This window comes from Leucopleurus acutus (assembly GCF_964270905.1).
Source record: "Leucopleurus acutus genome assembly, chromosome: 19".
NCBI classification, from domain to species: Eukaryota; Metazoa; Chordata; class Mammalia; order Artiodactyla; family Delphinidae; genus Leucopleurus; species Leucopleurus acutus.
The window spans coordinates 49,030,253-49,058,203 of record NC_139161.1 but is presented as its reverse complement, the minus strand read 5'-3'; the positions used below and the strand labels follow the sequence as shown (position 1 = coordinate 49,058,203).

Sequence of the window (27,951 nt, the reverse complement as noted above, 5' to 3'; positions counted from 1 at the left end):
GCACTGGATCCCTTCCTTGGGTTGAAGGGTTGAGTTTCTGAAAGGAGACTCAGAAGAAGGCCGGCACTTGTGCATCTCCACCTACTGTGCCCACACCTGTGTGTGCGCAGGGCTCCCGAGAAGTACCTGTCCTCTCTCTCCCTGATTTACATCTTCTCCCCTTCCCTGCTCACCGTGTCTCCCTGGCCCAGGGGGACTGGATAACCTGCCAGAGGCCTGGCCTCCCTTCCCATCCGCTTAGTTGGCACTGGTTGGGAGAATTTCCAGAAGGCACGGCTTTCACAGCCCAGGTGCTCACCACCAACCCAAGAGATCCCCGCCAGAACAACCCCCCAGCAACCGTCCCCAGGGCTTAAGCTCTCGGTAACAATCCTGGGGATGTCTTCCTGCAGGTCAGCATGTGCTCTCCCAGGGGGGCTGGCTTTCCTGCAAGAGCCCATGATCAAATCTGTTAAGTAGGAAAGGGCAGGCCTATCCGTTCCAGCTGTATAGGCTGAAAGGTTCAGGCCACAGAGCCCGCATGGCAGCTGCTGGGTGGCTGTGTGACACTGGGAGGGCGTCTTTCACTCCCTGGGCCCTGGTTTCTTTTCTCCACAGTGAGGGAGCTGGCCCAGGTAGCCTACAAGGTGCTTCCAGCTCTGCTGTCCTCAGGTTTTACTCTGTGGCTTCTCTCTCTATTCCTTGACTTTTTGCTCCTCCTCATTTCCCCCCTCAATCCCAGCCTCGTCTCTAAGCGCTTCTTCCGCTAGGGAAGCCTGACTCAGCCCCTGGGATGTGCTGCTCCGGGTTTGGGGCTGGTGCACTGAGGGACCCCAGCTGGGTGCCGGAAGACATGAGAAAAGTACCTTTGAAATGAAGAAGCAGCTTGGGGAAGCGCCTACGTGGGGGCGCCACTCAGGAGGGACTCATGGGAGGGCCCTCTGTCTGGGGCTTGCCCATCCCAGTCTCATCAGGAAGACCTGGTCTTCATTCCCAGGCCTCAAAGAGACCTCTCTGAACTTCACTTTGGACGTGGATGTGGTGAAGCAGAGGAAAAGGCTGCAGTGTTCAGATGAGAGGCTGTGTCAGAGCTCCCTTAGGGAGTGGGGCACGGGCCCCCGTCTCTGTGAGCCCTTCCTGCTGGTTCCCACAGAGGGAGAGGTAAGTGGAGGAGTTTCCAAAAAAGTCTAGAGGGGTCTGTATTGTTGAGAAAAGAACTGAGGTGCACGCAATGAAGCACATGTACCCATACACACAAATGAGGCAACTGAAATAATCGTAATAGATTAAGAACCAGATGATGGGGGAATTCCCTGGCGGACCAGTGGTTAGTACTCTGTGCTTTCACTGCTGAGGGCCCGGATTCAATCCCTGGTCAGGGAACTAAGATCCCACAAGCAGCACGATGCGGGCAAAAAAAAAAAAAAAAAAAAAGAACCACATGATGGCATGGGAGGTGGGAGGTGGGAGTTACGGTACCATAAATCCAAATTAAAGAAACCTACCGAGGGACTTCCCTGGCGGTCCAGTGGTTAAGACTCCTCACTTCCACTGCAGGGGGCGTGGGTTCGATCCCTGGTTGGGAACTAAGATCCCGCATGCTGTGCAAAGTGGCCAGAAAGAAAAGAAACCTACCGAAATTGAACACTAAGTAGATCTCTGAGCTTCCTAGAAACTGGACAAAGAGGGAAATTCTCTAATTGCTGACATTTTTCTTGGTAATAAATTGGGAATAACAGGGCTCCTTCCCTCACCTGATAATAAAAGTGGGGCAGAGGGCCCTTGCATGAGTCGACATCAGAAAACCTGAACGAGAGAAAGTAGAAATAGAAAGACAAAAGTTGTGATTTACAAAAGTTTACTCCTGACAAATGTGCCTAGAGACATGAAAGATGTATTTGTCAGGACCCAGAGCCTGACAGGACCCAGAGTTGTGGACCTAAAAGGATCATTTATTCCAATAAACTCGTAAATTATTCTTCTGACTACACATCTGTTCCCATGTCTGTTGATTGTTAAATGGATTAAGAACGAGTTTCTAGCAAATCTATGGCTTCCTTAAATACAAGCATAACTACCTTTTCCACCTGGGAATCGTGCTCACCTACTCTCAGGTGTTCAAAGCTCCCACCTGGCAAAAAGCCTCAATAAACAAAGAGAATGGCAAACAGCATCCCAGCCCATCTCCTGGTCTTCAGTTTTTATTTCTCTAGTATATCCTCCATGTTGCTTGGAGAAAGATCTTTGTAAACACAGACGTGGCCATGACTCTTCCCTTTCGTGGCTCCCCTTTGTACTCTGAATAAAACCCGGGCCAGTTTTTAACTCCTAACGGCCAGAATCCCGTTGTGATTGGGGCAGGAACCATAAGGAGTTACGGTGCCCGAGGCCATGGCAGATCAAGGGAGATTTTCCCAGTGCTCTTGGCAGCCGGGCCTATTTGGAAGAGGCTTCGGAGTCCTGGCTTACCACTTTCATTGTTTATTTCTTATTGTGACTGCATCAAAGTTAAAAGCATTCTCCTTGTCATCTTCTCCCCCACATCCAACTCCAACCCTGCCTTCCTTGGTGACTCTGCAGCTCTGTCAGGAGGACTGCTTCTCCAACATCAGTGTCAAGGTCAGCTACCAACTCCAGACCCCCGAGGGCCGGAGGGACCATCCCCAGCCTATCCTGGACTTCTATGCTGAGCCCTCTGCCATCTTCCAGGTGACTCAGCTCGGACCAGACTCTCCTGGGAGCCATCCCCCTAAGAGTACCTGCTCCCCTATCTTCAAAGAATGTTAAAGTTGGGAGGGTCTTCAGACAGCATTTAGGCCCCTCACTGTACAAACGAGGATATAGACTTCCTGAGATGGTGTTAATTTGCCCAGGACCTCACTGGTGGGTAATACACGTCTCCAAACCACCCCCAAGGCTCGTTCTTTTATGTTCACAGAAAGTGCCTGCTACATATTTAATGAAGCATGTGAATACATTGCCCACCTTGGCAAGAGTCTCTGATAACGGTGTGGTGAGGGTCCTGTGTGGGGACTGGACTGGAGCCCCCCTGCCCCGCGCTGCAGAGAGGATGCCCTTTGGCATACCTGCCTGCCCAGGTCCTGCCCAGGCCTTCAGGCTGAATGGCCCACCAGACCTATACCCTAGCAGATGGATAGTGTCACAAAAAACTTTTCTCATAACTACAGGAAATCAGAGAGGGAAAAAAAAACAGTAAAATTTCTTGATTCTATGATATCTAAGGAGATTTTGTTCCCACTCAGGCCCTGGGCCCCTGGGGTATTCTGTCAGTATTCATTTAGACAGTCTTATGGGGTACAGAAAAATCAGCAGGATCAAAGAAGTGATAACATGAGCATTGAAAAGTAATAATTACAGTTAGCTGGAATGCATTGAACCTCCAAAAGTAAAAATAAGCCAAAAGTAGTTCATGCTGGCACAGAAAAGCTTCAGGTAGCAGAAGTATATTTCTAGGTAATCATAGGACACTCACAACTGTCCAATATTTGTACAAGAATGCTCTATATTAATTCAGTTATATAAGCCTTTAGCTCCAGTTTTGGTTAACACCCAATGCATCAATCACGAAAGGTAAATAGAAATAAGAGAACAACATAATCAGAGTGACTGTTCCTATCGCTCGTCTGCCCAGGAAGAGGGAGGATCAGGTTCCCGATGAGCAAAGATACTCATTTTAATTTTTTAGGCAAATTTATTCTAAATTTATAATAGTATATTAATTTTCTAAATTTTTAAAATTTGGCATTGACACTTAGATGGTTCAGAAAAGACTGGGAGAACTAATAATAAAGTTTTGTCAACAAAGCAGATTATCACTAATTATATATATTCTGTTTTAAGAAAACTTTAGTTTGAAATATTTTGCTTACTAAAAAGTTAGAATTGTCCAAAGAATTCCCATCCTTTATCCAGATTCCCCAAATGTTAACATTTTAACCTTTTATCACATTTGCTTTATTCTCTGTCTCTCTCCATGTATATACAAAATCTCATGTATATCTTACACATATACATATGTAGTCTCAGAAATTTATATTTCTGAACCACTTGAGAGTTAGTTACAGATATGATGCGTCTTTACTCCCGATACTTCAATATGTATTTCCTAAAAAACAAGGACACTCTCTTACATAACCACAGTACAATGATCCAAACCAGGAAATTTACAATGATGAAATACTATAAACTACAAACTTTATTCAAATACCACCAGTTGTCCTATTAATGTCCTTTTTAGCAAAAGAAAAAAAATTTTTTCTGGACCAGGATAATTCAGTACTTTTGTTTAGTCTCCTTTAATCTCGAATAATTTCTCAATCTTTCTTTGTCTTTAATGACCTTACATTCTTGAAGGGTACAGGCCAGTTATACTGTAGCATGTTCCTCAACCTGTCTTTGTCTGATGTTTCCTCATGGTTAGATTCAGGTTATGCATTTGGGGCAGGAATATCCCAGAAATGAAGTCTCACCCCTCTAAGTGCATCGTATCCGAGGCACATCATGTTAAATTTGTCCCATTCCTGGTGCTATTTCCCTTTGTAATTAATAAATGTCTTATGGGGAGATGCTCTGAGACTATGCATATATCCTGTTTAACATCCATTCAGGATTCTTACCTTAATCAACTATTAGTTTGATGGTTTGGCAAAGAGGTTTTAAAGAAATTATCCCGCTGATAAAATGGATGAGGAGAAATGATTTGGTGTTAGGTTAGGCACATAGATGTTTCCAGAGAATGAGTTCTAGCTGGGAGCTTAGGGTGTTATAATCGTGCTGAAAGAGAGCAGGCTGCTTGGCTGTATTAAAAACAAAACTAAAAAAACCTGCCCCCAATTGTTGACCCAGTCAGATAGAGCTCCAAGCTCTGACTCCTGTGAACTGCATCTCCCTTCTCTGGGAAGCAGAAGGTTTTCTTTCTAGCTCTGGGCTCCCATTCTAGCTCCAGGTCATGGAAACAGTCCTTGCTGCTGTTCAATAAAGCTGCTGCGATGGTCACTGGCTGCTGGGAAGATAAATGCAGAGGTTCCCCAGTTAGAGAGCTGGCTGTGGTTCCTTCAGAATAAAAAATAGACCCGCTCCTTTAGAAAACTTGATTTTTCAGCCTGAGCTGGAGCTTTTCAACCTTGACTGGGCCTTTTGGACCCAGTGCGACTTTCTGAATTTGTTTGGTGTAGGCAAGATCGCAAGGTGGAATATTTAACCTACAGAGAAGACTAGCCACGGGGGTAGAGGACCTCACGGGACTGGACCTTGACAATATTTGCTTATTTACCCCCTTTTGTCCCCTGCTGTTGCTGCTCTACTTAAGAGGACTAAGGAAGCTTTTCTTCACCTGGGTTTTCCTCCCCCAAATGTTCAAAATAGTGAGTTGTGAGTGTTGCTGCTTAATTAGCATAATATGAAAGCGACAGGCATTCCCACCGTTTCACGAAGGTCACCCCATTTTTGACCTTGGCCAGTGGCCTGACGCATGGTACCTGTGTTGTAGGACCAAGCACATCCCCATCCCTGACAAGCCAAGGAATGTCACAGTCACAGCTCTCACGGCCTTGTGGACACAACCCCAGCCTGTCAGCCTTCACCTGCACTTCTCAGAGTCAGCAGGAGGGGCAGGAATGTGCTAAGGAGATCATGAAGCAAGGCGGGGATGGCGGGGTCCCTGGGCTGATCCTGCCCCTCTCTGTCTGGTTGCAGCTGCCCCACGAGAAGGCCTGCAAGAATAAGCTGTTCTGTGTCGCTGAGCTGCAGCTGGCCTCCACCCTCTCTCAGTGAGTTGAATCCAGTCGTCACAGTTTCTGCAGTTAACTTCCTCCTGAAGGCTTACCTGGGCAAACCCCTCACCAGGATGGGCCGCTCACTTCCTCCCCCTTCCCCTCATGGCCCACAAAGGGCTTCTGCACTTATTACCTCTTGCCTCCCCACCCACCCAGTGAGGGAGGCAAGACAGAAATTTGTATTCCTATTTTATAGATAAGGCAACAGACTCAGTAGTTGAGGGCCTGTGTGGGGTCGCATGATCATTGGGTGGACTTACACCCAGGTCTCTGGACATCCCGGACAACGCTATTTTCGTTAACTCAGTGTCTCTCACTGCTAGGACCACCTCAGTTAGAGGTAACCTCTTCCCTGGCTCACCTCTTAACCAAATTGCTTAATTCATTGCATGTTTATGGAGCATCTCCTCTGTGCCCAGCACTCTAGGTGCTAGAGGTACATCAGTAAGCAACACACAAAAATCCCGGCCCTCCTGGTGCTTTTAGGGGGAGAAGATAATAATAAGTCAACTTTGTGTTGATGAGATGTATCAATACTATGAAGAGAAAGAAGGCAGGGAAGGTGGGATGGAATGCCGGGGGGAGGTGGGGTGGTCAGGAGAATGTTCACGGAGAAGGTGACATTTGGGTGCATGCAAGGGGAGGTGGAGGAATGAACTCTGCGGGTGTCTGAAGGAAGAACACCTGTAAATGCCCTGGAGATGGGAGGAAGAGCCAGGACACCAGCATGGTTGCAGTAGATGAGGGAGGGAGAGGTCACGTGAGGGGAGGAAAGGTCATACGTGGCTGCATCTCCATGAGGACTTCTACCGCGCGCTGAGAAGTCAGAGGAGTGACATGACCGTGCACTTTAACAGGATCATTCTTGCTGCTGCGTTGAGAGTAGACTGTAGGAGCAAAGGTGGAGGCGGGGCAATAGTAGGGAGCTACTGTAGTAACTCGGGTGAGAAGTGATGTGACTTAGGCCAGGGTGGTAGCAATGAAAGTGGTTATATTTTGAAGGTAGAGCCCACAGGATTGGATGACAGATTGGGTGTGGGGAGTGGGAGAAAGAGAGGGGTCTAAGAAGTCTTTCAACGCTTCAGCCTGAGCATCTAGGACTGTGCTGTCCAATACAGTAGGCTCTGGTCACACTTGGTTATTTAAGTTGAAATTAATTAAAATTAAATTTTAGTTCCTCAGTTGCACTGGGCCCATTTCATGTGCTCAGGATCCGCATATGGCTAGTGGTATTAAACAGCACAGACTAGGTCATTTTCACTACTGCCAGAGTTCTGTTGGACCATACCGCATTCTAGAATGATGGTGATGTCAAGAACTGAATTAGGGAAGCTTTTGGAAGAATTGTTTTGGAAGGCAGGGTGGGGAGGAAGAGATCATGAGTTTGGTTTTGGACATGTGGTGGTTTTAAAATGCCTTCCCTGACTCCTAGTGCTGTGTGTGTAACATGGCACTGATGGCCAGCTGGCCGGAGTTGGCATCTCTGGGGAAGAGCACTGTTCTCTGAGTCCTGGTAAGCCTTCTCATAGACATTTGCAGGACTTGTGTTTCAGATGTGGATGGCTTAGCGCTGCCCCTCTCAGTCACTAAGGATCCAAGTCAAGGCTTTTGAGTGCTTTGGAAGCCAGCCTAACAAGGAGACGCAGTTGTTTCTAACAGGGAATTAATTACAGCGGAGAAAGCCCTCCCAGCCACGTCCTTGTGAAGTAGACAGTGAAACAGCTGGCCCTACATCACCCCCTAGTGTTCACAGCCAGCAGTCTCTTCTTTTTTCAAAAGTATTGAACCTAATCCTTAGCAACCAAATGTCTCAATGGCTTTGACCTTTTTTGTGGACATGGATCTCCTAAAGAATCTAAGGGAGGCTACAGAGCTTTCTCCCTAGAAGATCACACTTGCATCCACTGGTGTTTGCATTTGGGGCCCTCTGAAACTGCCCCGGCCCTCAGGTTGAGAACCCCTGGTAAATATTCCAGTGACTCTCAGATCTCTCTCCTGGGCTCTAGAACAGGATACCTTACTGACATTTCAACATCTCTGCCTTCCTGTCCTCTGGGCACCTCTCATCATGCCCTGGACTGAACCCATCTGATCAACTTCTGCCCTCTGGTCTTCCCCCTGTGTTTTCTCCCTCATGACTAGCCCCACTCGGTCATCCAAGCTGGAAATTCAGGAGGCATCCTCGACTCCTCTCTCGTTTTTGTGCTGCTTGCAAGCACGGCCTTATCACCTCTGGTTTCTACCCCCTGCCCATCCCCACTACTACTGTCTGATTTCAGGCCTGTATCATCTCCCAGATGGATCCCCACACAAGCTCTGCCTCTGCCCCCTCTAGCCCTCCAATCTATCCTTTTCTCAGCTGTGATAACAAAAACAACACAACAAGACACAGGTCACATTACTCTCGAGAGCTGCACATTCCATCTTTGAACCTTTCAGAGGGTTAGAAAGTTTTCTTTGTTGTTAATATGTTTCCCTGTAGGTCTCAATTACTGAGGGGCCCCATGGTGCCTCAGCGGATGGAAAGAAGCACTTACACGTCCCCAAGTCTTCTCCAGGCTGAACAGATTCATGTTTTAACCCACAGCCTTTAAATTGGAAGGGCCGGGATGATTTTGTGGGTGGGAAGGCTGAGGCCAAGACAGGGGCAGGGGCAGCATCTGTCCCCCGTGTGCTGTTTCTCCCATGTCGAGCAGGGTGTCTGGCACAGAGAAAGTCTTCTGTAAATGTACGTGAGATGGATGAATTTGTGTCACGAAGTACGTTGCCTGGGGTCACAGTGCGTTGGTGGTAGAAAGAGGGTTTAGATCCAATTCTCCCAACTCCCTTTTGAGGCTGCTGGACTTCAGGCAAGTCGGTTAGCCTCCCTTGGCTTCTGATCCCTTCTCTATAGAACAGATAGCAACCGTACTATTCATAGGGTTATTACGAGGATTAACTGAGCGTGTGAAGCATTTAACACAGTCCTTGACACATGCTAAACATTACATGAATGGTCATGTCACACAGCAGCTGAGGTGTGGCAGTCCAGATGTTTGCTTACGTTGAGGGGAAGAAAATCTAGGCTAAATGTATCCTTTAAGCAATTTATCTAAGGAGTTAGTTTAAAAGGTGCTGTTGTATTGCACTGAGGTTTGTACAGATTAAATAAACTGGTAACATTTATCTATTTGCCTACCCTGTGCAGGCAGGAATTGGTGGTGGGTCTCACAAAGGAGCTGAGCATGAACATTAGCCTAACTAACTCTGGGGAAGATTCCTACATGACAAGCATGGCTTTGAATTACCCCAGAAACTTGCAGTTTAAGAGGATACAAAAGGTAACTATGACAGCGTTTGGGAACCACACTGCTCGTGGCTTTCCCTTCTGGCATACTTGCTTTGTTACGGCAACCTCCTAACTCTGCCTCCGGCCTCACCCTGGTCCATCCAGTAAATGATTATTAACTAGATGGATCCCCCCCCCTCTAATCCAACTATATGCCATGGATCCAATCACGTCATTCTCTGCTTTAAAAATCTTCAATGGTGCTATTTTGCTGCCTAATCGCTCCTTTTGCTTGCAGCCTTTTTTTTTTTAAATAACTTTTTTTTTTTTTTTTTTGCGGTACATGGGTCTCTCACTGTTGTGGCCTCTCCCGTTGCGGAGCACAGGCTCCGGACGCGCAGGCTCAGTGGCCATGGCTCACGGGCCCAGCCGCTCCGCGGCATGTGGGATCTTCCTGGACCAGGGCTCGAACCCGTGTCCCCTGCATTGATTGGCAGGCGGATTCTTAACCACTGCGCCACCAGGGAAGTCCCCTTGCAGCCTTTCTTAACTAGAGTTCTGAGAGAGAAATAATCTCTAATAAAGTAGCTTGGACTGGAAAGTAAGAGTCTGCTTGGCCTTTCATCAGCCTGGGAGCACAGACTCAAAGCCAGCTGCAAGATACTAGGAAACAGTATTTCTCCCAAGAACACCCTGCAGCTGTAAAATATTGTAACACTGAGAAATTTTGTTCCCTAACATCATGGGCAGTCAGAAACTTTGCTGTTTGAAGTTTTATCTGTAATTATGAAACCATCTTACTCTTGCCTGGGGAGTCTAAGCCACTTTGACAAAGAGAAGCACTCTCATTTTCCATCTGAGGCTTGGAGCTTCAGATAAAATGTTTCTGGACATAACTTTTCACATTCACCTTAATAGTTTCCAAGGACATGGGTCCCTGAGTCCACTTTGCAGTCCAGCCCTGATGCTGAGTGGCCTTTTACACGCAGCCCTGCTTTGTTTTGGGCCTATCAAAACACTGCTTTGTTTACGTTTCCCCTGAACTCCACCTTTCCCCAGAATCCTTTAATAACTGTCTTTTCCTTTGTTCGGTGAGATACACCACAGTGCAGTTTTCCTCATTGTAATGAGTCAACAAACCTGGCTTTGTCATACTACGACTGTGTCCCTAGTGGTCTGAGGCTATCTGGGCTAAGACAGCATCCATTACATGAGAAGAATGCCATGATCTCCTAAGCATCTAGAATGGAACTAGATGCAACATCCTTGGGAGAATTAAGAAAATAGTAGTTACGCAAGTCACTTTCTGTATTCAGTGGTCTGGATGAGGAACCGTGGCTGAAAAAGGCTGCATGGCAGTGCTTGGGCTCATGCTGGCCTTCCAGCCTGGCTCAGTACATGAAATCTGCATTGGTCCAAGGCCCAGTTCAGATGTCTCCTTCCCCATGAAGACTTTGAATCCTCCTGGTTGGACCTCATCTTTCTCTACTGCTTTTCTCTGAACTGCTCTCACAGAACCACTCCTTAGGCCTTGTATTTAAATTCCTCAACCATCTAGCATTGAGCCCTTACTGCCCAGCTTGTGAGGGAGACAAGGACAGAGTCTGATTTATTTGTGTCCCTTGCTCCTCGCAGGGCGTCTGGCATGTTGAATTGGTGTGAGGAAACGGCTCCTTTTTTTGCCGTTTAAAATCAATGTCAAAAACAAAACAAAACAAAAACAACGTCTTTTATGTTAACAGCCTCCTTCTCCAGACATTCAGTGCGATGACCCTAAGCCAACTGCTTCTGTCCTGGTCATGAACTGCAAGATCGGTCACCCCGTACTCAAGAGGTCGTCTGTGAGTCTGTTTTGATTGGCTGACTCTTCTCACTACCCTAGGATTGGTGTCTTCTACTTCCCAGTCTCATTAGAATCTCAGTTGCAGTCTCCACACTTCTCTTAGAGTGCTCAGAGCGGCCAAGCGTGCTCTGAGAGTGGGGAGTGGTGGGGGTGAGGGATACAGCCACAGATAAATGGTTGACACACCCCAGTACAGCAGAGTGAAGCTGGGTGCAGTATGGAAGGAGCATCAGACCCAAAGTTATGAGTCCCTGATCTGCCACTGATGAGCTCTGTGCTGTGGGAAATCTCTGAAGCAGCTTCCTCAACTGTAAAGGGGAATAATCCTGTCTGCCGCACTTACTCCATCTTGACATTGTGAGGCTTAACGTGGAGTAACGGACCTTGAAGCATGCTGTGCTACAAAAACATGAGGAGTATGAATTATGTTTCCCAGGTCTGTTTAGTTAGTAGGAAGCAGTTTGAGTTGTGAGTGGTATAAAGGGGAATCAAGTGACCTTTTCTGTTTGTTTAAACAGGCAAACTTTTCATTAGTTTGGCAGCTGGAGGAGAGTGCCTTTCCAAACAGGACAGCCGACATCGCTGTGACAGTCACCAAGTAAGTAATGCCTGTGTTACAGCAGGCCCAGCCTGTAGCCCTGCAAGAAGCCTCCCTCCCATGTGCGTGCATAATAGCTCTGGCTCCCTCACTGCCCAGGAAGGGGAACCTCAGTGGGCCCTGAGAAGGCACGCGTGTCCCTGCTGTGACTTGGCTTTCCCTTCTTGTTATCGAAGATATTTAAAATGTTCTTTTACTGACAAAGTAAAACTATGGTATGGTCTGGAAGAATGAGCTTTGGACTGGAGCTCTAATTCTGGTTCATTTAACTTCAGAGAAGCTCTGTCTTCTGCAAAACCTCTGTGTTTGGGGTACAGTTGGGTACGGTGTTGGGAAAATTCTCAAACGGGTGGTTCTGCCCCCAGGGGCAGCGCCCGGAGACACTTGACTGGCACCACTTGGGGCGGGTGCTACTGGCATCTAGTGGGTAGAGGCCTGGAACGTTGCTGAACATCCTACAATATACAGAACAGCCTCTCTCAAAGACTTATCTGGCCCCAAATGTCAATGTTATCTAGGTTGAGAAACCCTTTTAAAATCAGTTTCTCTAAGTATGGTCTTCTAGAGCGTCTTCTGCACTCTAATTGCTTATCTCCCAGAGTCTTTTCTGTCTGACCCCCAGTGATCCCAGGAAGCCAAGGTAAGAAGCCATGTGTACAAAGCAGGTGTGCTGTAAACTGACATTCTTATTTCCTAGTTCCAATGAAAGAAGGTCTTTGGTCAGTAAGACCCACAGCCTTCATTTCAAACATGCCTTCGTTGCAGTTCTTCCCAAGTAAGTACTTCCAAGGGGCCCACACCTGCGGGATAGCTTCAGGCATTTTCTCTTGTGGGTGGAACTTGTGGTCAGGGTAGATGTGGGCATTGCCCTTCCCTGAGAGGAGGCTGCTTAGAACCCAGGCGCCCAATGACGTCTAGGGCACTAACAGTTGGGTCCTAGAAACCCCATGGTCATAATCAAAGGAGGAGCAGTGCCAACTGGTCTTGATACAAAAGGGAACTGATGTGATGCTAAGGAGGGAAGAGAGGGGCTATGGGATTGGGAAGAAAGGAAGGAAAAAAGTAAGGCCACTCTAAGGCATTATAATTAGATACAGAACCAGCCCAAATATACAGAATTCGAATATTCTAACCTGATCCCAACTGCCCTACCACCACCTTACATTTTGATATTCAGCTTTGATCCCTATTAAGGATCTGGTGCCCTCTGTCCTAGTGTATCCAATTGGTAGCATTGAGGTTTTTTAAAATGAGAAAGGGGCCTTGAGGCCTAACCCATGTCCTCTCAAATGCAGACCATCAGTGACGTACATGAACACAAGCCAGGGGCTTTCCCACCACAAGGAGTTCCTCTTCAATGTAAGTGCTGTGCTTGTCATTGCAAAGCCACAGGTGGCAAAGCAACACCAGCCGTGACTTCCCGCTCTGATTTATTTTGCAGATACATGGGGAGAACCTCTTTGGAGCCGAGTTCCAGCTGCAAATTTGTGTTCCAGTTAAATTACAAGGTTTCCAGGTCATAAGAGTGAAGAACCTGACCAAGACTCAGGTACATAGAGGCGGTTCTATATCACCATCACATCTCTTTCCAGAGTGACTGTGGATTTTCAAAGGTAGAAAAACTAGAACTCTAGAAAAGGAGTAGAAAAAGATTAGTTAACCTGGGAACACATTTTAGGAGTAAATTACCAAAGTCATGTTCACAAGGAATATTAACCGCTCAGCCCTTAAAACGACATTCCAGTTTTTCTTCCCTTGATGAAAAAATAAGCAAAATTCAAACGTTTTGAGTAGCCATGGAGAAATTTATTTTCCATTTGAAAATCATCGATAAATTCTGCTTCTCTTTGTGACTGGCAAATGAGCTTGATAAACATGTGGCATTTCTCGCACTTCTCCCTATAACTGCCTACCATCTTCCTTCCTGCTTGCCCTCCAGTCTGTCTGCCTGGGACTCTGCTCTGCTACGGCCTCTTTGCTCTCAGCTGGCTCCTCGTCTGTCAAAGCCAGCCTTATGACACCTACAGCAACAGGCTCTGATCGGTTTGACAGCTGAGGCCTTGGGCTTTTTTTCCTGCTCAGGCTACATAAAGTGTCAAGGCTCAAAAAGGAAAATGGGGAAAGGAATTTACAAAATGGAGTCTGCTGACAGAAAGAGGGCTTTTCAGTTGTAAACACTTGTTCTCATGTATAGTTTATTTTTAAAGAATATTTGTTAAGTTTAAACATTTCAACAAACATTTCAGCTTCCACTTGGAAACAAAATTCTTGTTTGAAAAGCTGACTGGAAACCTGTAAGAACAGGAATCCCACCCTGCTGTGGGGATGGAGGTTAAAAACGGCATCGGGGCTTCCAGACCTGTGCCCTCTCCTTTGGGAGCGGTCAGCAACCCCAGCTTACTTAAACAGACTGTGCTGGCAGAGCAGGTCTGTGGCAGAGCTGAAGTTCAACATAGTCTCATGGAAATGCTTGATCTTTCTCCTCATTTTCTTCAAGGCAGGGGTGTTACCTTTGCTCTTGAAGGTCATTTGTTTCAGGATCTTATCTGTGAGGTAGTGTAGCCAGAGCACGTTGTTATAAGGGTGATATTCGTCCCAGCAGTTGTTGTTTTCCTTCCTCATCAGCCTGTAGATCTCAAACTGGTAGTCACCTTCTCCTGTAAACAGGTCTTGGTCCATGGAAATGTCACAGAAAACCACGATCCCGTCCCGCTCCAGGCGTGACAGGGTGTAGTCGATGATGTTGACCTGTAGCCCTCGGGTGGGGATGGAGCTCGTCTTCCCATTGAGGGTGTAGTGGAGCTCTTTGAGGCTGGTTTTCTTTAAGAGCACGTTCCCCCAGTGCAAGTCTCGGTGCTCAAAGTTCAGCGATGCCTCTGCCACTGCAAGGGACGCAGTGATCTGGTGCAGAATGCTCTTTGCAGTGGCGATGGAGGACAGCTTCGTTCTCATTTGCTCTAAGTCGATCCCTCCAAACTCAAATTCCAGCACGATGAAGAGCTGGTCTTCCTCAAAAAAGTCAGGCCGGTCATTTGCAGACCCTTTGGCTGAGTTATAGCGATCCCAGGCCTGGAGGAGCAAGGGAGGATAAGATCCTTGAACACAGTGTACCGAGTTCAGCCCAATGAAGCCTTCTGTACGGTTGCATACCTCATCAGACAAGAGGCTCAACTCTTTGGAGATGATGATCTCTGGCAGGATTTCCTCAAAAGTTTTCTGATGAGCTCCATTGACTAACTTCTGTCCTTCAATAGCAATGATTTTTAGGGCTACAGGTGTGTGGTTAGCAACTGTTTGAAACACTTCGCCAAACACCCCTTCCCCAATCTTCTCACAGCATTCCAGTTTTTCTGAGGAAAGGCAGTCGCTGAAGGGGATAGGACCCTCCTGACTGCATTCCCCATAAACCTTTTCTGCATCGGACGCCTTTTTGTCTGTGGCATGTAGTGTCTTTAAGGGGGTGAGCAAATACATGGAGGAGAAGTGCCGAGGGTACAGGGCACTGTTTGTTCTGTTTGTGACAGGAAGGTTTGAATATTCTGATATGAGGGACTCAGAGAGAGAACTGGCAACGGTGTAGATGCTGCACACTTGTGACGCGGCGGTCACCGTCTTCTTCTTGTGCAAGCTGAAGGAGGCCCTGGCTTTGGTCCAGGAGCAGGCATTCTGTAAACGCGTCAGGTCCTGGGTGACGAGTGAATCTTTTTGCATCTTTTGGCCTTTTTTAAAGTGGTGGTGATGGTGGAGGGAGGGTTCTGCTGTCTCTTGATGCTTCCTTTTCCGGCTTGGCCCGGTTCTCTCAGGCCTGTTGCTTTTCCCAGGTGCCATACCGCGCTTGCACCCACGGACCTCCCCGTATTCTATCTGGACAGCCTCCTGAGACCCGGCCTCTCGACCGGAGTCCTGGTCCGTGGCCCTCTGCTTGCCCGTGCTGTGTGAACCTGGGCTCTCCAGCCTCCTCCTCACCAGTTCCCTGTCACGGCAGGACTCCCGCATATTCTTCCCATCTGGCCAAAGCTCAGAATCCTCAGGATTTCCTGAGTCCAAAAAGCTACAGAGAGCTGACCTGAGGCTGGCACAGGCTTGGTGGGCCAACCTGCTGAGCCTGCCTCCTGCTGTCTCTGCCTCCTGGGAACAGGGGAGAGGCTCCTGGTCCAGGGAGGCTTCTGGGAGGTGGAGGCCGCTCGGAGCTTCAGAGGCTGCATCCAGAAAGGCGGACGGGTCGGTACAGATGCTGTCTCCTGGCGCTGGGGACCCGGGGCCGGGAGAGGCCGGAGAACTCAACAGGGAGGCACTGGTGCTCAGCTCGCCGCCGTCCCTGGGCTGGCGGCACACACTGAGGTCCGGGCTCAGGAGGCCCGGGTGGCCGTTGGGGAAGGGCGGCGGTCCGAGCGGCCCGCAGGGGGTGCTGCACTTCTGCGGGCACCGCGGTCGCAGCCTCAGGCGTCTCGGGGTCGCGATCAGACTCGGCCGGTCCTTGGAGAGTCGGCCGCCAGCGCGCCTCCGCCGCTGACCCACCGGGCTGCCGGGGAAGTCGGGGTCGTCAGGATCGTCGGAGACGACAGACGGCGAGGGGCCGCCGCCGCTGGCGTCGCTGCTACTGCTGCTGAAGAAACGCTTCTGGTCTTGTGGCGGGAACCACTGCACCGCTGCCTGGCCCGGACGCCGCCGCGGCCCCCCGCCGCCAGCTACCCCGTACGTTCGGAAGAGCCGATTCTCGGGTCGCCGGAGTGACGCCGCCATCGCCGACACCCGCCAGGCGGTTCAAATGGAAACACCGCGAGACTTGTTAGAGACGCAGACCCGCCCGCCGGGTCCTAGCGCCCTGCCTCGCACCCGCAAATCACGATGGGTCTCGCGGGAAGTGGGAGAGGGCGGATAACTATGGCGGTTTGCCTTTCTCAAGGCGTCGCGGGAATGGGTCTTGTTTCAGGCTCACACTGTGTGCACCCAGAGTCCGGAGCGCGTTTGTGGGAGCGACCTGGTTGAGGTGAGCGCGGTCGTCCGAGAGGCCGGGGCGGGGCGGCAGGGAGGGAGAGGGCCTGAAGCGGGTGACATGAGACGCACGAATTCTACTTTTCCGAGGTTTCCCCTGAAAGCACAGGCGGGGCGGTCCCAAGGCGCCCCTTAGCCTCTACACTGGGTCACGTTTGCCAGGGTTGCGGCTTTGCTCGAGCCAAATGAGCGCAGAAACTGCTCACACCCTCTATTCCGGGACCTTGAGGTGCTCTGTGTGCCAAGTGTTAAAATTCCCGGCTTTTCCACCCGAAGAGGAATTGTGCCAACTAACACACACCTTCTTCCAGCATGTGGAAGAATGGCATTCAGTGAGCTGTAACGTCACCTCGGATAAAGAAAATGTAACCGTGGCTGCAGAGGTCTCCTTGAGTCAATCAGAACAGGTACTTGAGATCTGATTATCCTACTGTTACCCTAAGAAGGATAATAGCATCTCCAAATATAACATGTCCAAAACGGGTCTCTTGATCCACCTCCTATCCCAACCTGTTGCTTACCCACTTACTCAGGGTTACTAACTAGGGTAACTTATTCGGGTTAGTTACTAGGAATTCTAGGAATTACTTGCGACTCCTTTTCTTACATCCCCGTGTCTGTACCAGCAGCAAGCTCTGTGATTCTACCCCCACCAGTATATTCTAAATCCGCTCACTTCTCTCCATCTCCACTGGTACTGTTGTAGTTCAGGCCACCCCTCTTACTGGGTTTATTGCAGTATCCTTCTCTCTGCTCTTCTTGCCTCTGCTTTTGCCATACCCTCTACAAACGTTCTTCATATAACAGCTATGTTTTAAAAGAAAACACTGTGCCACTTATCAGCTTTTAATAAAAGTTTGAATACACTTAGATTAAAATTTGTCTCTCTCAGTGGTGTGCAAGGCACCCTATGATCTGGTCTCTGCTTGCTTCTTCAACTTAATCTCCTAGTACTCGCCTCTTCCCTACTTTTTTTTTTTTTTTTGCGGTATGCGGGCCTCTCACTGTTGTGGCCTCTCCCGTTGCGGAGCACAGGCTCCGGACACGCAGGCTCAGCTGCCAGAGCAGCATGTGGGATCTTCCCAGACCGGGGCACGAACCCGTGTCCCCTGCATCAGCAGGCGGACTCTCAACCACTGTGCCACCAGGAAAGCCCTTCCCTGCTTTTTATACTCCAGTTTGCCAATATTGTTCTGGCCATAGGATCTTTGTACTTGCTGTTCCTTCTGCATGACATTGCTTTTCTCATAGATCTTCATGTATGTGGTTTCTTCTTATATTTAACTCACATGTTACCTCTTAGGCCTTACCTTATGACTCATTCAAAAGTAGGGACTAGAGCTTCCCTGGTGGCACAGTGGTTGAGAGTTCGCCTGCCGATGCAGGGGACACGGGTTCGTGCCCCAGTCCAGGAAGATCCCACGTGCCACGGAGCGGCTGGGCCCGTGAGCCATGGCCGCTGACACTGCGCGTCCGGAGCCTGTGCTCTGCAATGCGAGAGGCCACAACAGTGAGAGGCCCGCATACCGCAAAAAAAAAAAAGTAGGGACTAAAGTCTAGTTTAACGTCTTGTGATGATCCAGGTGAGAATGATGAGATCTGAGCTGAAGAAATAGCAGTGAGGATGGAGAAAAAGGGGCAGGTGCAAGAGAAGCTAAAAAAAGAATCACCAACAACTGACTTGGGGCGTGTGGGTAGGTCAGTGAGGGTGTAGCATGCAGTAGAGGATAAGGGAAAAGAAGCTGAGGTATAACTGCAGGTGTCTTGCCTGGGTAACTTTGTGATTGCTGAGGAAATACTGGAGAAGGAGCACGTTTAAAGGGGCAGATGATGAGTGCTGTCTGTTTTAAATCAACTATACTCCAATAAAATTTTTTGTAAAAGTTAACTTAAAAAAAAAAAGAACAGTAAGTCCATGTCTAAAATGTGTTTCGTTTTTTTTCTTCCCCATCTTATAGTTACGAAGAGATGTGACTGAGCTGCACATCCTTGGTGAAATATCTTTCAACAAATCTCTATATGAGGGTCTCAATGCAGAGAACCATAGAACTAAGGTAATCCCCTGGCTGTCTTCTCGTTCTCTGGGTGATGTCCTGGGAAAACTGTGCCTGGCCTCAGCGCCCCTGTACAGACACTTGGCTGTTGCCCTCTTCCTGTTTTAGTCTTATCACCTCTGATCTTGACTCTGCCAGCAACTGCCTCCGTGACCTTGAGTTACTCAGCATCTGCCTCAGTTTTTCTGTCTCTGAAATGAGGCAACTGAATAAGAGACCTAAGCAGAGGAAGTATCAGTTGAAATAACTAGGCTGGAATCAACAGCTATATATACTTTGATTTGAAAATGTATATTTTTAAAAATTTCTTAGATGAGAAATTTTGGGGGAGGGGGTGTATAACAACTCTCTTCTTAGTGTGTGGTATCAGTGTTTAGTTACAATGTTGCACAGTTACAATACTCAGGAATGCATATTTTTTTTTATAAGTCTTAGACTAAGTACTAGAACTCTTGGATTGGTTTTGCAGAAGAATGACTGCAAGTCAGACTGACCTTTGTGATCTGTGGGCCGAATACTGTGTGTGCCACCCTGAGTTGTCATTCTTGTTGACACTCACCTAGATGTGCTGCCGGTGTCAGAGATTGTCCATCTGTGAGCTCTGTAGTTAGGCATGATTCAGTATCGGAGGGAATGTCAAGAGGGTGAGACTGGATCGCTAAACATTAGGTCCTCTGATTTCCTCCCTGGAGAAGGGGAAAGGTGCAGTTCTCCAAACATGTCAGGAAAAACATTTCCTTTTATTTTTAAGTATTTCTAATACAGAAAATGATATGGAAGAAAGTGCCCCATTATCCCATTGCTCAGACTTTTTTTTTTTAAATAGAAAAGCAAGAAAATCCAAGCCTTACACAAAGGTCCCAAACAAAAAATAATGGTTCCTTTACTTCCCCCTTTCCACACCCCTGATTCTCTCTTCCCAAAGGGAATTACTGTTAACAGTTTCTTACATGCACATTCTTAAATAATTTATGTATAAATTTCCCCCTTTTACTTACTGATGCTTTTATTTCTATAGCATAGAGTTCCCACAGTGATTTTCCTTTTTTAAAATTCAGGACCCCAAGCAAAGTATTTACATTTCAGCTGCAAGACACTAGCACTAATGTACCATAAAGGCCTCTGTTGTTTATCCAGTGAGGGAGGCAGACCAGTGTCAACGGGCTGGCCCCTTTGAATCTTGTGCTCTACCCTCCGTGTGCTGGGGACGCCTTCCCTTGTGGCTGCCACAAAGTTGCCACTTTCCACTTCTCCCAGTAATATAGTTTCACATGGCAGTATACAAAATAGGAAGCCAAGAGGTCAGTAGCAAAAGGAGTTTTTCCTCATTTGTCTTCCCTTTTCTTTCCTTTTTTTTTTTTTTTTTTTTTTTTGGCTGTACTACGTGTGGCCTGTGGGATCTGAGTTTCCCAACCAGGGATTGAACCCATGTCCACTGCAGTGGAAGTACAGCGTCCTAGCCATTGCATTGCCAGGGAATTTCAGCCTTCCCTTTTCAAGGACAATTTTCCTAAAAACTCCTAGCAGATAATCTCCTTGTAACTTATTAGTGAGAACTAGATCTTGTGTCAGTCACTGGCAAAGTGGGATGACTTCGTCATGATCAGCTTAGACCAGTCATGACTTCTGAACAAACTAGGAAAGGAGAGAATGGCTGTTGGGTGGGCCACCAAGAGTGTTTTCTACAAGCCGGGGTATTCTGTGTCCTGCTTCTCCCTTCATCTCTACTAGGACACCTTTAGGGCACTTTAGGAACCTGTGGTTTTGGAAGAGGAAAAAAGGAGGAGGCTTTGAGAAATAGGAGTACTTCTACTCAAACCTGACATGTTACATTACTGTCATCTTGGGACTTCCTTTCATTACTTTCTGAAACCTCAGGTTCTCAAGTCTTCTCCCCATACTCCCCGCTGCCCCCACTTTACTCTTCCATGAAGGAAAAGAACAGCTCTCTTCCTGTTCTTCTTCTCTGTTGCGTTGCTCCGTCGCTATTCCCAAGGCCCAGAACTTAAGTTCAGCTTATATGAGTTAAACAGTGCCTGGAGGGTCAACCCTTGGAAGTGTTTATGACTTAATTGGAAGAGGCCTCCAAGGTAAATTTGTCCAGCCTTCCATCCCATACAGAAATTCTGTCCGAAGCATCCCTGACCTTGGTGCTTGAACACTTGGATGAAGGGAATTCAGTGTTTTGGGCAGGCAGAGGTGTCTTGATGGCCTTCTGGCCGTGATCTGTGTGCTGGGCACAACTTGGGAGGGCCATGTCTGGGTCTCACTTGGGAAGCACGTCCCCTGGGTTTTCCACTTGAGCCCTGGGATGGAGAGAGCCTCTGGACAGCAATGCTGGGGTGGCTTCTAATGGCAGGGCTTTTCCATAGTACACATGGACGCCATTTTGCATTTATTACTGTGTCACTGACATTAGTCTGGTGAAGAGCAGACCCTTATCTTTGTCATGTATTTCATCAGAAAATGTCCTATCAGTCATTAGGCAAGATCAAAAAGAGTTGTCAGAACAGAGTTGGAAGGGACTTAGAAATCATTTTGAAGATGTGAGCTTGGGGCATACCTGGATGTAGAATCTTGATTTTCCGTCTTTCAGTGTTCTTTAAACCCTAGAGATCTTAATTTGTTGGGACGCTCTATTAAACTGTCAGGGGCTCCTTAATAGAACCTCTCTCTCTCTCTCTCTCGCTCTCTTGCTCTCGTCTCTCACACACACACAAACAGAAGGTCACAGTCTCCTGGCAGACATAACTCTTCTAGATAAGAGACCAAAATAGTTTGTATAAAATATTTTGGTCATCAGATAATTTTACTGTGCTCTGTTTTTTTCTTCTTTCGTTTTGTTTTTGTTTTCTTTGCTTTTCGAGGATTCTGTTGCTGTCTGTAGCTCAGAGATTCTTTCCTCAGCCATGTCCGGTCTACTAATGAGCGCATCATAGGCATTCATTTCCTGTTACAGCGGGTTTTCATCTCTGACGTTTCGTTTTGCTTCTTTCTTAGGATTTGCATCTGTCCACTTACATTGCCCGTCTGCTCGTTTTCTTTGTTCATGTGTGCTGACTGCTCTCACCGTTAGAGCCCTTAGCATATTCATCATGGTTGTTTTACATTCCTGGTCTGATAATTCCAGCATTCTGGCCGTGTCTGGCTCTGATGCTTTGCTCTGTCTCTTCAGGTTGTGTTTTTTTGCTTTTTGGTATGCCTGGTAATTTTCTCTTGGTAGCTGGACACGCTGTACCAGGTAGAAGGAAATGCTGTAGACGGACCTTCATGAATGTGGTGCGGTGTTGGGGAGGGGCAGTGTGCTGTTGTTCTGTGATAGGCCTCAGTCTTTTCATGAGCCTGTGCCTCTGGACTGCGAACTTCACCCCTGTTGCTCAGTCTTTTTCAACCCCATTAGGTGGGACAGGATGGCTAGAGTGGGCTTGAGTTGGGTACTTCCCTTCCCCCAGGACAGTTAGGCTCTGATATTACCCAGCAGGTTAGGCTAGTTAACTAGTTTCCCCTGAGAACAGGCCTTGTTAAGATGAGGGTTCTCTGGCTTATTTCAAAATGATTCCTCTTCCCCTCCCCCTGCTGGAAGCATGAAGGGTTTTTTCTCCAGTGTTTACTGTGGGAACCTGGTCAAGCTCCTGGAGAAAACCTCAGCCCCGCGACTGGGTTTCCTGGAGTTTGTAAGCCCCAGGGTTGTCAGCACTGCGCTTCCAGCAGCCCATCAGTTGCAGTTCAGGTTTTGCTTCCCTGGTGCTGGTGAGCCTCTGCTCTCTGTGTCAGTCTCTCTGTCTCTCCCTCCGCTCTTGGGGGCAGCAATTTGCCTTGTGGCCTCCGCTCTCTCAGGGATCCAAAAATTGTTGATTTTTCAGTTTGTTCAGCTTTTTACTTGCTGGCATGGAGTGGTGACTCTCAAGCTCCTTACATGTGGAAGCAGAAACCACAAATCTCATCAGATAATTGTAGATGCTGCATCAGGAAATGTTTAGCTTTTTGCTTTACTGTCATCAGTTTTTTTTTTAATATATGTATACTAAAAACCATTGGTGTGTACACTTTTTTTTAAAAATTCCATTGGTATTTTTATTTATTTATTTATTTTACTTTTGGCTGTGTTGGGTCTTCGTTGCTGCGTGTGGGGGCTACTCTTCGTTGCATTGCGTGGGCTTCTCATTGCAGTGGCTTCTCTTGTTGCAGAGCACGGGCTCTAGGCGTGCAGGCTTCAGTAGTTGTGGCATGTGGGTTCAGTAGTTGTGGTGCACGGGCTTAGTTGCTCCGCGGCATGTGGGATCTTCCTGGACCAGGGCTTGAACCTGTGTCCCCTGCATTGGCAGGTGGATTCTTAACTACTGTGCCACCAGCGAAGTTCCCTGTCATCAGTTTTGATCAATACACTGTATGTTGCCAAGTTCTCACATTTTGCTCCTTAAAATAACGTGAAATTTTTTTCTCATTTTGCCTTACCTGACTTATTGGATGATCTCTTTGTTTTGTTCCAGATCACTGTCATCTTCCTGAAAGATGAGGAGGCGTATTCTCTGTCTCTCATTATTAAAAGCAGTGTTGGTGGCCTTCTGGTTTTGATCATGATTATAGTCATCCTAGTCAAGGTCGGTTCCACTCATGTTCGTAAAGGTTCTGGTGTTGGGCACAGTCCTCCTTAGGACAGCCAGCCCCTGACCTAGAGCAGTTTCCCTGGCCTCGTGACCACCTTTCCCTCTTCCTTCAGCCACAGGCCTGTTGGGGCAAATGAGTAAGACAGTTTCTGTCTGAAAAAGATAAAGATCTAACTGAAGAATTGGAGTACAGAGATATTTTCCTAAAACGAACCTGCTTGTCGTTCCCCTATTTAAGTCCTTTCCTTTCCTCCCCCTGTTTTGATGTTCAGACTCTTTCACTGCTATTCAAGACCTTCCACTCTGGCCTCTGGTTTCTCCACCTTTAAGTCTTGCTTTTTTCTCAACGCACTGAACTAAATAGGTTCGTGTCCCTGTGTTTGCAGTTAGGCTGTCTACACCCGTAAGCCCTTTCCTTCTTTTTGACTTGCTCTCGCTCTTCCCTTAAAACTCAGCCCAGAGATTCCTGAGTCCTCTGAGCTGAGCTTTATGCTTTTCCTTTGAGCTCCCCTATAGAAACCCTTCCAGGGGGCAGTTGTCACACTATATTCCAGTTATTTCTCTTCTCACTAGGTTGTGAGTTTCTTGATGTGTAGGAGGCTGTACTTGATCTCTTTCTACCCTCAGCCCAGTAGGCTGAGTACTTTTACATAGATATATGACCCAATACAGCTGAAACTGTAGTACTTTGCAGAATTAGTTAAGTTAAAAAGGTTAAAGTGCTCTGGGGGTTCAGAGGAAGGTGGAAAATCTCTTCTGACTGGGGACTGAGCACAGGAAAGGCAGTATTTAAGACGGGTCTTGAAGGATTGGGTTATCAGGAGAGATTCAGAGGAAGCAGAGGAGCATGGGGGCTATTATGGCAACAAGCAGGTAGATGGTTTTCTAAAGCAGATGGTTAGGTTAGGCCTGTAATCGGGCTTCCCTCCCTTTGTTTTAGTGTGGCTTTTTTAAAAGAAAATACCAACAACTGAACTTGGAGAGAATAAGGAAGGACCAGCTGAAATCAGAGAGTCTGCTGGAAGAAGAAAATTAGACCAGCTTCCTCATCCATTGGGAGAGAGTACCAGCCAGTCCTGGAGACGTCCAGAGACTGGGTGTCCTGTGGGTTGCTTTTCCTTAGGATGATCGAGAGCAGAACCTAGCACACCGTTTTGTGGAGTGTTGTTTTTTAACCATACGTTGTCCCCAAAGTGTCTGTGCATTGTGCAAAAGTGAAACTTGGGAGACATTTGGTATTAAATAAAACTGTTTTCTTTACAGAAGTGCCTTTAATATGCAAATATAATATACTTTGTGATTCCCGCCCCCCCCCCCGCCCCCCAAGAGGAGGTTATGCAGTTATGCAGCATTTCCCAGCCTTATTTGCCTAAGAGTGCTTTTTTCCTGCTGTTTCTGTTAACATCTTCCAAAATAGTGTTCCACCAAGTATATCTTGGGGAAAGTGGTACGAAAGCAGCTCCTAGTTTGGCATTTTCAGACCCTAAGATGTGGCCTATTATTTCAAATGAGGCCACAGAAAAGCACCCCAGAACAAATGTAAAAAGTGGAAAAACGGAGGTCACCAAAACAGGAACAAGGTGGGAGAGGAGAAGACCAGGACTTTGTTTTGTAGTGTCCACTTAACATCCTGTGCTGGTCCTCGCCTGGCTTCCTCCTGAGTGAATTGCTCAGGGGACCATCGTGCCTCCGTGAGAGAGCGCTCGCTCATCCGCAGGAGGAGGGGGAACCAAGAGTAGGGCCTAGTTACAGGCTGGCTTTGCTCTTAGTATCTGATTTTATTTCATTTGTATGCTCCATGCTGTTAAAACTTGGCCATATCTCCCTACTCCCAAACCTGCAGTGGAACAGTCTTTGTTTTCATGGGTAATAAAAGTCATTGCAAGTAATTAAACGGTGCAGAAGTATATAATGTAGAAAGTAATCTCTCTGATCCCTTGGTCTTCTTTATCTAATTCAGGTGCTTTCATTGTTATTTCTTCTAAATTTTGATTTTTTTCTAAAATTTATGTAGGTATAAGGTGTGAATTAGGGAATTTAACCTGAGTTTTTTTTTTCCCGGATGCATAACTGATTTTCTTTTTTATTTTATTTTCTTTCTTTATTTTTTTTGGCTGCATTGGGTCTTCGTTGCTGTGTGCAGGCTTTGTCTAGTTGTGGCGAGCAGGGGCTAATCCTAGTTGTGGTGCATGGGCCTCTCATTGCAGTGGCCTCTCTTATTGCAGAGCCCGGGCTCTAGGCGCACAGGCCTCAGCAGTTGTGGCACGCAGGCTCAGTAGTTCTGGCTCGTGGGCTCTAGAGCTCAGGCTCAGTAGTTGTGGTGCACGGATTTAGTTGCTCCGCGGCGTGTGGGATCTTCCCAGACCAGGGTTCGAACTCGTGTTCCCTGCATTGGCAGGCGGATTCTTAACCACTGCGCCACCAGGGAAGTCCCAGTTTCTGTTTTCTTGATGACCTAAAGTCTAACTATATTATTATTTCCAGATGAATAACAGTTTATCATTTATTCAAATATATATTAGAATATATATACTAGTGTGTATACACACACAGACACACACACACACACACACACACACACACACACACACACACACACACACACACAAGTGGAAATCTAGTTTTGTTTCATTGATCTGTTTGTTCCTGTGCCAGTACCACAGTGGAAGGAACCACAATTTTTAGCATTATGCAAATAAAAAGTTCAAAACAGCAGAAAGGGATCTAAAAAATGAAAAGGCAGTCTCCCTCTCCTCTCCCACCTCTAATGTCTCTTTCCAAAAGCAACCACTGTTAATGGTTTTTCACATATTCCTTCAAAATATTCCTACGCATATACCAGTGTAAACGTTTTCAGTGAGATTGAATTGTTTGCAGTGTTCCACCCCTTGCTGTTTCATCTGATAGACCTTAGAAAAGTCTTCCACTAGCAGCACCTGCAGATCTACCCCGTTCTTTTTAACAGCTCCATAGTATACTGTGTTACATGCGGATGTGTTGGAGTTTACTTGTGAAGTCCCCACAGGTAGATATTTAGGTTATTTCCATTTCTTTTTTTATTACAAAGAAAAGGCGCGACGAACATCTTTAAACAGGTATCCTGGCATGCTTTTCAAGTATAGTGATGGGTAAGTTCTCAGCACAATTACTGACTCAAAGGTTATGTGCCTTTAAAGTTTCGATATATGAGACATCCCTGGTGGTCCAGTCGTTAAGACTCTGCGCTTCCAGTGCAGGGAGCTTAGGTTCGATCCCTGGTCAGGGAACTAAGATCGCACATGCCACGTGGTGCAGCTTCTAGAAACAAAATGAAATTAAATTAAATTAAAAATTTTTTAAAACATAAAAAGTTTCAACGTATGATGTGACTTGACCTGCAAAAAAGTTTACCAGTTTTCAGTCCCACTTAGAATACATGTAAGTGCCACTCTGTGCCCTTGCCACCACTGGGCATCATCAAATTTTAACTTTTGCTAATCTGATCAGTGTGGAGATGGTATTCTGCTTTTGATGTCAGCCTTCTTTTTAACCTTGCAGTAAATTTTGATTATAGGGCATTTTCATTCTTATTTTTTTTTAAATTATTGATTGTGTTTTTTCAGGTAATTCATAGTATCAGTTTTTCAGAATCCCAAAAGAAACCTTTTGGGGTTTTAATTTAAATGTACAGATTAACTTGGGGAGAATCATTATCTTTATAGTATTATCTTCTTACTTAGAAATATGGCATTTCTGGCCTCTCGCCTTCTGAGATGGCCCACACTCTGTGGAGTGTGTTTCTCTCTAAATAAATCCACTTCTTTCCTATCAAAAAAAGAAAAAGAAAAAAAAGAAAGAAGTATGGCATTTCTCCACGTGCTGAGATTTTTTAAAACACCCTGCAACGAGATTTCTAATTTTCTTCAGAGAGGTCTCAATTTACAAAGATTTTAATTTCCAGCTGTATTATATTTTGTATTTACATTTTTATATTTTTTACTGCTACTCTGAAAAATACCTTTTTTCCCCCTGACTGATTATATAGAGTTTGTGTTTAATTGGTTGTTTTGAATATTTATCTTATCTGCCATCTTACTGGACTCTTTTTTAATAGCTTTTCTGTTGATTTCAAAATCCTGTCTGCACAGAATGGTAATTTGGAGTCTTTCTGATATGCTTTTTCTCATCCTTACGTCTTTGGCTGGAACTTGTGGGGCTCCGAGCAGTTACCTCTGGGCCTGACCTTCATGGGAGTTTTGCATGCCCTCTGCCTGCCTCACAGCCTGCCCTCGGTCCCACTCCCTGCCACTCTGCCTCTGGGTGGTCACTGGGGCTTGGTTGGGGTCCCGTCCGCTTCTCATGGAGCCCTTCATCTTTTCTGTCTGGGACGATCAGCTTTTCTGTTGATCAGAATCCGTCCGCTTTATTTGTTTCAGGAATTCCTTTATACGTTGGTCCCTTTATTATACCATTCTCTGTTTTTCAGTGCAGCTACCTTTATTAATGTATCTTATTTACAGACACATGTTGTTTTATTGCACTTTCCTTTATTGGGTTTTGCAGGTACTGCATTTTTTACAGACTGATGGTTTGTGGCAGCCCTGTGTTGAACAAGTCTGTCAGCACCATTTTTCCAACAGCATTTGCTCACTTCATGTCTCTGTCACGTTTTGGGTAATTTCTGAAATATTTCAAACTTTTATTACATTTGTTGTGGTGATCTGTGATCTTTGATGTTACTCTTGTAATTTTTTTTTATTTTAAAATTAAGGTATGTACATTGTTGTGTTAGACATAATGCTATGACACACTTAATAGACTACAGTACAGTGT

The 27,951-nt window shown here is 46.6% G+C and overlaps 2 protein-coding genes across 3 annotated transcripts in view; one reads left to right on the top strand and one right to left on the bottom strand.

Moving 5' to 3' along the window:
- Nucleotides 1–24,295, top strand: part of ITGAE (integrin subunit alpha E) — a gene marked incomplete at its 5' end in the record, with an annotated part of 58,219 nt that extends 33,924 nt beyond the window's left edge. Inside the window, 14 exons of one of the 2 annotated variants that reach the window (XM_082861077.1) lie at nt 977–1,140; nt 2,560–2,688; nt 5,695–5,768; nt 8,962–9,094; nt 10,785–10,883; nt 11,404–11,483; nt 12,181–12,258; nt 12,779–12,842; nt 12,925–13,032; nt 16,417–16,473; nt 16,790–16,885; nt 18,437–18,532; nt 23,023–23,133; nt 24,080–24,295. In XM_082861077.1, coding sequence (XP_082717203.1) covers nt 977–1,140; nt 2,560–2,688; nt 5,695–5,768; nt 8,962–9,094; nt 10,785–10,883; nt 11,404–11,483; nt 12,181–12,258; nt 12,779–12,842; nt 12,925–13,032; nt 16,417–16,473; nt 16,790–16,885; nt 18,437–18,532; nt 23,023–23,133; nt 24,080–24,175 — 1,385 coding nt within the window. In that variant the 3' untranslated portion in view covers nt 24,176–24,295. The remainder of the gene's footprint in view (nt 1–976; nt 1,141–2,559; nt 2,689–5,694; nt 5,769–8,961; nt 9,095–10,784; nt 10,884–11,403; nt 11,484–12,180; nt 12,259–12,778; nt 12,843–12,924; nt 13,033–16,416; nt 16,474–16,789; nt 16,886–18,436; nt 18,533–23,022; nt 23,134–24,079) is intronic. The other variant, XM_082861078.1, reaches the window with a different exon arrangement.
- Nucleotides 13,881–16,226, bottom strand: HASPIN (histone H3 associated protein kinase; the record flags this gene model as incomplete). Its single annotated transcript, XM_082860059.1, has 1 exon — nt 13,881–16,226. One exon carries the CDS (start codon nt 16,224–16,226, stop codon nt 13,881–13,883), a length of 2,346 nt encoding a protein of 781 aa, XP_082716185.1.
- Nucleotides 24,296–27,951: the final 3,656 nt, after the last annotated feature.